The sequence below is a fragment of the Eubalaena glacialis genome, chromosome 3 (assembly GCF_028564815.1).
Source record: "Eubalaena glacialis isolate mEubGla1 chromosome 3, mEubGla1.1.hap2.+ XY, whole genome shotgun sequence".
Taxonomy (NCBI): Eukaryota; Metazoa; Chordata; class Mammalia; order Artiodactyla; family Balaenidae; genus Eubalaena; species Eubalaena glacialis.
Window position 1 is genome coordinate 89,036,158 of NC_083718.1, and position 12,369 is coordinate 89,048,526.

The 12,369-nt window shown below is 43.6% G+C and overlaps 1 protein-coding gene across 1 annotated transcript; it reads left to right on the plus strand.

Moving 5' to 3' along the window:
- Positions 1-1,799: 1,799 nt before the first annotated feature.
- Positions 1,800-12,107, plus strand: REG4 (regenerating family member 4). The gene is given in 5 exon segments (XM_061183843.1): positions 1,800-1,857; positions 3,052-3,149; positions 6,564-6,701; positions 8,182-8,287; positions 12,040-12,107. Coding segments are annotated over 5 exon segments (468 nt in total).
- Positions 12,108-12,369: the final 262 nt, after the last annotated feature.

Genomic DNA, 12,369 nt, shown 5'->3' on the forward strand with positions numbered 1-12,369 from the left:
AGAGTGAAGTAAGTCAGAAAGAGAAAAACAAATACTGTATGCTAACACATATATATGAAATCTTAAAAAAAAAATGGTTCTGAAGAACCTAGTGGCAGGATAGGAATAAAGACACAGACGTAGAGAGTGGACTTGAGGACACGGGGAGGGGGAAGGGTAAGCTGGGACAACGTGAGAGAGTGGCATGGACATATATACACTACCGGATGTAAAATAGATAGCTAGTGGGAAGCAGCCACATAGCACAGGGAGATCAGCTCGGTGCTTTGTGACCACCTAGAGGGTGGGATAGGGAGGGTGGGAGGGAGACGCAAGAGAGAGGAGATATGGTGATATATGTATATGTATAGCTGATTCACTTTGTTATAAAGCAGAAACACACCATTGTAAAGCAATTATACTCCAATAAAGATGTTTAAAAAAAAGATAAATATGTAGTATGAATAAACTGCTTATCATAGTGCCTGACAGCAAGAAAGCACTTTGTACATGGAAGCTGGTGATAGTGGTAGCAGAAGTACCAACAGTGGCATTGTTACTGACCAGGGTTCTTGCCCTCCTTAATCAATAGAAATTCATCAGAGGCCAGACAAGAAATTTAGGCAAGGCTTTACTGGGGCCCCTGCTGCAGCAGACGGGAGCAAGAACAAACAACAGGCTCCCTTGCTTGCTCGTTCCCTGAGTGGGGGCGAGCTTGTTCTTTATATGGGATGAGGGTAGGGGTGTGTCCAGGGGTTGGGCCAGAGGGGTGGCTTAGGTGTTTTGCTCACCCCTTAGGTGGTGGTGTGTGCAGGGGGCATGTGCAGTACCCTGCTTTTGCTCCATGCTCTTCAAAAGTGGCAGTTGGGTTTTTTGGTCTCTTTGTATCTTTTGTCCAGAATTTGTACCAGCTGAGCATGCATGCAGTTATGTTTAGTCCCATACAGCTTTTTTGTATTTTGTTGCTTGAGGAGAGGTGTGTCCAGGTGCAAGCATTGCAGCACCGCAGCAAAGGGTCCCAGATCCCAGCCTGTCTCAGCATAAAGGCGTTCTTTTTATTTAACATCAAATGATGTTTGTATTTCTAAAGGTAGTAGAAGATGAGGTATTTAAGCACATGAGTGTCTATGTTGTTTGTTCCTAGTACATTTGATGTACCCCTTTGTTACCAAACCCAGGTTCGGTTGCTTCTTGCTCAAGAGCCAATAATTCGAGAGGCAAGTGTCAGTAGAAAGGAAAGGTGCTTTAATCAGAAAAGCCAGCAATCTAAGGAGAAGGTGGACTTGTGTCCAGAGACCAACTCTGAAGATTCTGCTCAGCCATGACAGTTTTTAAAGGAGAAAAAGGAGGAAGAATCTCAATGAATCATCGAAGCAGGAAGTTGGATTCTGCATCATTCCCCGTTGCTTGCAGACTGGCTGACTCTTCAGATGTTATCTTGCCTGCACGATCAACCTGCAGGATTGCTAAGGGGGCTGTTGAGAATAGAGAGCTCATCATTTTTTAACTGCTTAATTCTTCATTCTTACTTCTTTTTATCTAGGAAAAGAATCAGCAAGTTAGACAAGGCATGGTGTGCATTCAAGAGAGCATAAGTCAGGAGTTAGGTTAAATTGCCTAGTGAGCTCATTCCTATAATTAAGTTCTTTTAAGGTTAAAGGGGGAAAAAATGGGCAAACAGGAAAGGGGCAAAAGAGCTGCTTTCACCTTGAAACCTTGCCTGCTGTGCCTCAGCTGGGTTAGCCATTGTCCATCATTCACAGGTACAAAGCATAGCACAAGCAAAGGATCTATGTCAGTAATGAGCGTCATGTTCCAAGATGGAGCTGAGGCTGCTGCACCGGAAGCTGCGTCTCAATAGGACCATAAGACCAGGTTGTGAGCGTCTTCAAATGTCAGACTGAGTGGAGAGCTTATCTGAAAGCAACAGGAAGCCCCTGGAGATTTATAGGCAAGGAATGAAGTAGAACAGAAGAGTGGGGCAAGCAAGTGACAACAGTGTCATCTCAGTAGGGAGAGAGGAAATGCTATGTGACCACAAAAAAGTCTGTGAACATGCACTGGGGGTGGAAAGACCCCTGCACCCACCAAGAGCATTGGCATGCAGCCACACTGGCACAAAGTCCAAATTTCCTAGCTTGGCATCCTGTTCATCCTCTGGGCCCTCTGTGTTTCCAGACATCTCTGCTTCTTCAGAAACCTCAGTTTCAGTGATGCGGCCCGTTCACCAACCCACTAGCCAGAGGAGCTTGTGCCTTTCTTGATCACAGCTTCCCTGGCTTCTGGGCCCTGACTGTCTCCTTCTCTTCTACAGTGCTTGCCTGACAGATGCCCTAGAGTTAAGGCAAACTTAAGTGCTTGCTTTCCTGCCACCATTCCTCTGCTCACCCACCCCCTTCGCCTAAAATGTCCCCCTCCCCTTGCTACTGACTTTCAGCCCCCCATCCTCAAGTTCCAGCCAAGTTGCCATCTAACCTGTCCTGCGTCCCCCTAGCCAAAACACCACTCCCTCCTTGTAATGCCTAAAACTACCAATTTATGCCCCTCATCCACTCTTGTGAGGTCTTGAATTATAGCTGTTTGATCTTGCTACCAGTGTGGGGATTCTGCTATAGTTGCTGAGGATGTCTGTTCCAATTATGTATTCCATAACTGGGGAGATTACCACAGGATGGGCTTGGGGACCCACTGGGTCCACTGTGAAGTAGTCCTGAGCTAAAACACCACTGATCACCCGACCTCCATAAACCCCTACTCTGACTGGCAGACCACAGTGATGTCTGGGGTCTCCTGGAATCAGTGTCAGTTCAGAGCCAGTGTCCAGTAATCCTCAAAGAGCTGATTACCTCCTTTCCCCCGATGCACAGTTACTCTGGTAAAAGCCCCAGTCGCCTTTGGAGAAGGCTACGAGAAAGATGAACAGGATAAAGATTCGGCAGCAGGGAGGGATCCTTCCTCCAGGGCACTTAGCCTTCGCTCCGTTCAAGGGGAACCAGGTCTTAAACTGGCTCAAGTGTAGGAATTGATTCTCTGTGCCATCATAACTTGTAATTGCCTTTTGTTTGTGTGCAGCCATCACCCTGAGACCTAGCTGTGCTACTGGATGGTTTTACTACAAGTCCTGTTGCTAGGGATACTTCCAGAAGCTGAGGAACTGGTCTGATGCTGAGGTAAGAAATCTGGCCCATGCTTGGAGAGGCTTCTCTAAAGCAAGGGGCCACTCAAAGCTCCAGGTATCATTCAACTCAGAGCCAAGGGTCCTTCCTTGGCATCCTGAGAAGTAACCTGGCTGGTGAAATGGAGAATAGAGGGTTATGTGCTCAACTCCTTTAATCGTGTAAGCATTGATGGAGCATGTGCTATAGGCCCAGACCCTGGATGGGCTGCAAAGACATGAGGATGAGCAAGGAACAGCCTGCCCTCAAGGAGTTCACTGTCAGGGAGAAAGACAGAAATACATAAGTCCAAAGACGATGAGATGAGGAACTTACAGAAAGAACAACTGAATTGCCGTACAAGATTTACCAGCAAGAGAGCCGTGTGTAGACAGCCTCAGAGCCACCTGACGGAGAGTGAAGCATTCCAGACAAATGCAAGGCCTCACTGTCTCCATAACCCAACAAACGTATTGGTTTTATTTCACTGAGGCTTTTCTAAGAGATACCCACATAGCCAGTCAGAATAAGTTACCTCAGAGTGTTGGGAGTCGTGATGCTATGTCTCTGAATTGTGGATGTTAAACTGAAGTGACTGACCGGGGAGCTACGTGGGGAAATGGGGTGTGATCTGGGCCCAGAATGGCCTCAGAATCCCTGTAAATCAATAACTCAGAATGAGGAAGCACCTATCACATGATAGCTACTGAGGATGCAAAGGTCTTTTCTGGCCTTAAAAAGTGCAGAACTGATGCAAGATTGTGACATTTAAACAAAAAATTGCCATGCGGTATGAGCATAAGTGACTTTCCCAAGATTACACCGAGAATAACCAGCAGAGCAAACCCAGGGAAGTTGGCCCCAGTGCAATGCTTTCCTAAGCAGATGTGAATGATAGCAAAAAAGAAAAAAAGAGCCAAACACAGAAAGGGCCTCCCAGATTCTGTCCACTGAAAGAAGAAAAGGCTCATGGACAGCAGTGGACTTCTCCTCAGTTCTTGGGAAGCAACTTGGAGAAATCCTGGACAGATGTTTGTACTGCCTGTCCCTGGAGAATCCAACACTAACTCTACCAAGACAAAGAGGAAGATATCTAGGGGGCTTTGGAATAATATAGACCTGAGTTTAAATCACGCTCTGCCACACATTAGTGGCAGCTATACCTCGCTTTACCAGTTTTCTTCTGTAAAATGGGGATAACACTTTTATCCCATGGGGTTTTTGGGAGAATTCATGAAAAGAACTTGCAAAAAGCCTGTGGCACACGGTGGATGCTCAATTCAGGTTTTCAAGGCAAAAACGATCCACATGATTGATACCAAACCTTAGCAAAGTTAACCACTCCTGAAACAGAGTGTAGAGAAGGTGCCGGGAGGGACCAGAGAAATTGACACCACGGCCGCTGTGCTCCTTGGTTCCTAGCTGGCATCTTAGTTCACAAGACTCCTGGAGGTGATGGAGGTGGCAGTTAAAACGACAGGAAGACCTGATCTTGGACCGATCTTGGACCGAAGAGGCAGCGCTCTGAGTTCTAGCTGTGTGAACTGACAGGAAAGGGAAACATCATTTAAACAGACGGAGCCTGTTGCCTCTTCTGTCCCAGGAATCTTTTGTAACTGGTACACTCACTACACGTTGACTGGTAATCCAGCTTCCGTGCATCACAAATTTAAAAGTCAAATGAAATTACGGGTATATGGATGGACCTAGAGTCTGTCATACAGAGTGAAGTAAGTCAGAAGGAGAAAAACAAATACCGTATGCTAACACATATATATGGAATCTTAAAAAAAAAAAAAAAAAGAAAGGTTCTGAAGAACCTAGGGGCAGGACAGGAATAAAGATGCAGACATAGAGAATGGACTTGAGGACACGGGGAGGGGGAAGGGTAAGCTGGGACGAAGTGAGAGAGTGGCATGGACATATATACACTACCAAATGTAAAATAGATAGCTAGTGGGAAGCAGCCACATAGCACAGGGAGATCAGCTTGGTGCTTTGTGACCACCTAGAGAGGTGGGATAGGGAGGGTGGGAGGGAGACGCAAGAAGGAGGAGATATGGGGATATATGTATATGTATAGCTGATTCACTTTGTTATACAGCAGAAACTAACACAACACTGTAAAGCAATTATACTCCAATAAAGATGTTAAAAAAATAAAATTAAAATTAAAATAAAAAAAAGAAATTACGGGTATAAAAACATTCTGGTATTATCAAGTGGTTGGTAAATTATCATTAAGCAGTCACCACATCTAGTCCTGAGCAAGTTCAAAGGCAAACATGAGAGTAGCAACCACAGCCAAAACCATGTTTTTATTAAATTAATTTGTTTTATTATGTAGGCAGATCCTGTAACACAACCCCAAAAGAGCATAAAGTATATATCTCTGTCTAGCTATAAAATGTACGTATATAAAATGATTTCTTTATTTGGGCAGTAAGTGTCTTGCTAGAGAACAGCACATTTTACAATCAGTGGTTTCTTAGGTTTGTTGAAGTGCAGTATTATAATACATAATTATAACAATTCTATCCTCGTGACAACTCCCTTGTGTAGCCCTAATTATTTCCTCCATTTACAGATAAGGAAGAGAGGTGAAGTGACTTGCCAAGGTCACATACACTAAAGACAGGCAAGACCAGGACCCCAGGCACTTCCACTGGCCCTAAAGGTCGTGCCCTTGCCTCGAGCTGCCTCCCCCTCTGAGGCCTGACACCTGTGACAGTTGTGTTTTCTCCCAAGGTGACAGGAAGTCTTCTGTGGGGCTTAGATCCCAAGGGGAGGCGGGGGCTGTGTGTGCCCATGGTGCCTGGTGCTCTAGGGCTCTGATGTGAGGGCTGTGCTTTTCTTTTTTTTCTAATTTTTATTGAAATATAGTTGATTTACAATGTTGTGTTAGTTTCAGGTGTACAGCAAAGTGATTCAGTTATACATATATATACATATATATATTCTTTTTTAGATTCTTTTTTCTCATAAGTTATTACCAGATATTGAGCTCCCTGTGCTATACAGTAGGTCCTTGTTGGTTATCTATTTTACATATAGTAGTGTGTATATATTAATCCCAAGCTCCTAATTTATCCCTCCCCCCCCCTTTCCCCTTTGGTAACCATAAGTTTGTTTTCTAACTCTGTGAGTCTATTTCTGTTTTGTAAATAAGTTCATTTGTATCATTTTTTAGATTCCACATACAAGTGATATCATATGATATTTGTCTTTCTCTGTCTGACTTACTTCGGTTAGTATGATAATCTCTAGGTCCACCCATGTTGCTGCAAATGGCACTATTTCATTCTTTTTTACGGCTGAGTAATATTCCATTGTGTATACGTACCACATCTTCTTTATCCATTCCTCTGTCAATGGATATTTAGGTTGTGGGCTGTGCTTTTAAACCTCACATCTCCTCCTTGCCCTCAGCTCGAGTGTCAGTCATATGGAAACAGAGCCCACCTGGCATCTATCCTGAATTTAAAGGAAGCCAGCATCATAGCAACGTACATAGGTGGCTGTCAAAGAAACAAGCCCGTATGGATCTGCCTGCATGACCTGCAGAAGGTAACCTCAGACTTGGCCCACAAATGGCCCCTTGGGAAAGCCAGATAGATAGCCCCTCTCTGGGAAACAGCCCCAGGCCTACTGACAAGGGCACACACAACAGATCTTCTTCAGTCACCTGCCTCCGATTGATAGAGGCCAAAGCTTCAGGTTAGGGAGGAAACAATTTTCTCCACTTACAGACCTATCTAATTAAAGTTCTCCCACATTTTTGAACACAAAATTACCAGCTCTTCAGAGCCTTTAAAAAGAAGTTTGTGTAAGTATATACGGGTATATACAAATAAACACACACACGCACAGACCCGTTATGAGACCAAGCTTAGTTAAACCCCCATTAGATCTTGAGTTAAAGTTGGAAACTTTCAGCTAAGCTTTTTGCTAGATGCTATCATGTTTTTTATGTTATCCTAAACTTTCTTCACTGGTCCCTCATTTTACCCGCCTCAATACCTCATAGTAAGAAATGACATGTGAGGTTGCTGAGGTCTCTATGTGGGATCTGCAGTTTACAGATTCTTTGTGGGGCTTCTATGTTAACCCAAAAAAACACAAAGAATACAAGGAGAAAAACCCCAGACTTTCTGTTTCTTGATAAACTTTGCCATAGATGTTACATATATTTTATACAATGAATTTTACGTTTTTATATATTCACATTGCTATCAATCAGAGCTCTCTCATTCAGGGATAGGATAAATACTTACATCAATTTCTACCAGATATTTTTTTGTAATTTAATTTTTTTACCTTCATGACTGAGGCTAATAAACAGTCTAACAAATTGTGCAATGTCTCTAGTTATCAAAGAAATGCAAATTAGAATAACAATATAATTTGACTTATCAGATTATTAGACTTTTGCTTTGTCTTAATGAATAATATTTTTAAGGATAAGGAGAAATTTCCCAGTAAATGAGGATGTAAATTCCTACAACTGAACTGTTTTTGGAAAGCAGTTTGGCAATAAATATCAATATCCTCAAAATATTCATGCCCTTTGGCCATTAATTCTACTTCTGGGATTCTAGCTTTAAAGAATAATTTTAAGTACAGAAACAGCTTTGCAAATAAAGTGGTTCATAGCAGTATTCTTTGCAATACTTGTAAATTGGAAACAACGTAAACATCAATCAATAGGAGAATTAGTAAGGTAAATTATGGTGCATTCTTACCATTAAAAAATGTTTGGAATGCAAGATGCTACAAAATTGAATATATATTTTAAAGGCCACCACATTTTTCAGTATATAAAAATATTGTGATAGAGAAAAATGGTTTCACCAAAAGTAAATATGGTAAAATATTAGTAACGTTTTCCTCCTAGAGATTAAACGGAGTGACTTTCTTATTTTCCTGTCTTTACACATTTCTGTGCTTTCCCAGTTTTTACAATGAGAACCATGTTTTAAATGGGTCTGGGCTGTGAGCAGGCGGGCAGGCTGATGTGTCCATGTCTCCCGTCTCCTGTCATTTGCAGGGGCAGCAGTGGAAGTGGCTCGATGGGGCCACGTATATTTACAGAACTATGTCTGGCAAGTCCGTGGGTAGGAACAAGTACTGTGCTGAGATGAACGCCAAGAACAGCAAGTTCTCTTGCATCTCTTGCCAAATCGCAGCTCCTTCCTTTTCCCATTAAGAGCAAAGATGCACATTGACTCCTCTTCGCTCCATTTCACACCAGCAACTCTTTTTTTCTACAAGGCAATGGTCTTGTCGCAGACATTATTTACCGACCATTTTACAATCTTTGCCATATCACCGTACCAGCGGTTCAGTTATCAATATTTTCTTTAAATCCACTCACTTTTTTCTTTCTGTTTTTTTGATTTTTAATAACTCATTTTTAAATTGAAGTATAGTTGATTTACAGTGCTGTGTTAATTACTCCTGTGCAGCAAAGTAATTACATTCACTTTTTTTCTTAAATATGTTTATCTTAAAATTCTGTTACATACCATAAGGGGGAAATATGTCACATTTGGGGAAAACCAGGCTACAGGGAGCAAATATATGTGACTCCTTTCTGGCTTCTTTATAGTTAGGGTTCCCCATGAGCCCTGGAAACCTCGCCTTTGCCTGGGTTATTTCCTCATTCGTTTCTCTGAGGATGCAGTGCCCAGAACCTCAGCTGCAGGCTGCACACAATCACTGCAGCCTCCTCATTTCTCTTGCCTGCCTTCATTCTTTGCTTTTTTTTTTTTTTTTTTTTTAAGTCTTTGCTTTTTTAATGCTAATAAGCTAGGGTTTTCAGCCTTGGTACAAATGACATTTGGGGGTGGGTAATGCTTTGTCTTGGGGCCTGTCCTCTGCATTGTAGGTTGAGCATACCCTAGTCACTAACCAGCAGATGCCAGTAGCATCCACACAGACACAGGTTGTTACAACAAAAAATGTCTTCAGACTTTGCTAAATGTCCCCTAGGGGGACAAAATCACTCCTATTTGAGAACCACAGCTAAAAAGTGATATGAAAAGAAAAAAGAATGTCAAATATAAAAAGCACACTTGATATGAAAGAGAACATCCCAGTGGGTTTAAAAAGTCATCATAGTGTCACTAAGACTCCCCCACTAGCCAGGGGGTGGGTGAAGGACACAGCCCGGACTGAGGACTCAGGTACTGGGGCTCAGGTGGAAAGGGACATGGAACAGGGTTTACTGTTGTCTGAGGGATAAAGCTTATATGCACAAAAGAGTGAGAAAACTTTCTGACAGCAAAGGATGAATGATGGCCATGTGGAGACAAACTCTGAGGCAAGCTCTAGGCAAACCCTCAGAGGTAAGTGGGTCATATCACAGACCAAGGAAGGACTTTTCACAGTCTTGCAGAGACTACAGCTGCTGCTGTTAAAGGAATAATTCATCTCAGATGGAAGGAACACACCAAGACCAATAGGTAGAAGCTACCAAAATGTGGATTTCTATCCAAACTAAGGAAAAATACTTTGAACAATCAGCACCGTCCAAAAACATAATGGGCTACCCCAGGAAGTAGTGAGAAACCCATCACTAGAGTTAACCAAGCAAAAGTGGACATTGTAGTTGTTGTTGTAGTTGCAGCATTAAAAGTGTTAAAAGAGGCTCACAGCACATGAGAGTCAACTGAGGAACATTTTAAAAATATGAATTCCAGGGCTTGCTTTAGACCGACAACATGAGAATCTCTAGGGCTGGATGCCGGACCAAGCTTCAGGGAAGCAATGGACCAGATGCCTCCTAAAGTCCCTCCCATGACTCTAAGATTTCACTTGGACAAAGTTCTCAAACAAAAATCTTTCCCCTGTCAGTCCGTGTTTACATCAGCAAATTTCCCAACGACAAAGTTTCCTGTGTGGGGCTCAGAAGCCAGAAGTCCACCTGAGAATGCCAGGCCATTGGACGCTACCCTTCCCATTCACTCAGCCCAGCTCTCCACTCTCAGAATACAGGCTCTCAAGGCAGAAAAGTACAAGGAATGAAGCAAGGATTAGAAACTGGTGACGGTAGAATGTAAAAGGACATTCCCCCAGCCTCGTCAATGTCACTTTATATTTCTGTAACAGATTTAGCCTCACCAACTCAGTGGCTAAATTGTTTTTTTAAGATTCACAAGGTTTTTTTAGGCCTCACACTCACATCCTGTGTGTGTGCCTGTCTGTGTGACTGGCCTTGTTCCTTTTTTCTATCTATTTAGAAAGACCCTGACCCTCTGGAAAATTGTATTTCATGGTGCCTCCTGACTTATCACCTTGAGATATTGAATAATGATAACTAGGGTTCTATAACTGAAAAATAAATTTCATATGCAATATAGTTTAGGTCAAAACCCTGGGCTCTGCATTCTGAATGCCTGGGGTTAGGAGTCCAGCTCCTTCTCTCAGCTGTGTGACCTTGACCAGATTTTTTACTTCTCTGTGCCTCAGATGCCACTCTGTAAAGGGGAAAAAATACTACTACTAATCATCGTAATATATGTCAAGTGCTTATCACGGTGCAGGCTTGGCTCGCGGCTCTCGTGGCCTGGAGGGGAGAGTGCACCCCTGCACTTGCCCCTCTGGTGTTGAGGAATGGAGGAAGAGAGTGAAAAGAGACACCTCCCTGAATTAGTGCCCACAGGGGAGCTTGCTAACCCTTGGTTGTTTGATGCCTCGTGCCACGTTCTCTTTGCCCAGCACCATGACAGTGCCCAGAATGCTTGTATCTCCATCTCATTTACACTCTGTGGCCCCGCTCTGGGGCCCGTGGCTGCAGGAGTGAGCAGGACCCATCCTCTATACCTCCCGAGAGCCAGGCACATGAGGGGGCGTGCCTCACCCCGCCTTGCCTGGCTGTGCCTCCATATGCCCTCTCTCTCAGGGCTCTCATCCCATCGACCTAGCACACACTGGTACTGGTGTCAGGGCCAGACCTGCAAGTCAGAGCCAGGCAGACATCCAGCTGGGGAACAATGCATCACTCTATGGCAGACGCCCCAGCATGACAAGTGATTCTGTGGAGCTTGGTTTCTGGAAGGGAAATAATTGGACCTCTCTTCAAAAATACTTCAGTCCTTCAAAAGTCCTTCCTCTCAGTCCTTCTTTATAAATGAGTGGCCAGATGGGACACGGCTGGCTTCAGCAGCTTCCAATTCTTTGAACTTCGGATGGGCTCTTTGTAGCTCCTCAGCTGTGGACGTCAGGAAAGATCACCGTCTGTTCCTTACAGCATCCTGTTTCAAACACGAAAGAGCCTCTCGTTTTCAGTTGGTTTATGTCAAGCCCTGTCTTCCCTCAAAAGCAGTGCTGGTGTGGAGTGTCTGCAATTGTGTGTGACGTTTAAATTATTTTTCTTTCCATTAGCAAAGTTAGTACCTCTTTTAGTCAGGATTCTCTAGAGAAATGGAAGAAATAGAAGGGAGAGAGAGAGAGAGAGATTGATTTATCTTAAGGAATTGGTTCATGCAATTGTGGGGCTGGCAAATCTGAGGTGCACAGAGCAGGTCAGCAGGCTGGACGTCCCTGTGAGTTGATGCTGCAGTCTTGAGGCTGAGGGTAGTCTGAAGGCAGAATTCCTCCCTCTTCCGTGGACCTCAGTCTTTTCTCTTAAGGCCTTCACTGATTGGCTGATTACTACATGATGGAGGGTAATCCGCTTTACACAAAGTCTGCTGATTTAAATGCTCATCACATCTAAAAAGAAAAATACCTTCACAGCAAAATGTAGACTGGTGTTTGACCAAACAACTGGGCACCACATGCTAGCCAAGCTGACCGGTAAAATTATGTACCTTATCCATGGGTCCAAGCAAAACACCCCGAGGACACTGATAAGCTCAATACACAATCAGACACATTTAAAGGTCTGTTTATTTTCTTACAGATTTTTAAACTTGGAACAGCAAAGAATGCAGCAAGCTCCAACACTTCCTATGCAAGTACCGACCATAGAGCAAGAATCAAGATCCTGCCAACACTTGCTCAAGCCCCTTTCCTCTTCCTTCTCTGCCATGCCGGTGATCTGATCATTGTCTCGGAGAGTATACATAGCAGCTAAGACTGATGAGGCCCTTACTGCACTGACATTTTTAAGCTCAGGGGCAGGGACGTCAACATTGGTATGACTGCCTTCTAGCTCTAAATGTTCACCCTACAACCCCTTTCCGTGGTACTCTCCTCCTCCCCACCTCTAGCTGCCCTCAGCAGATGAGGG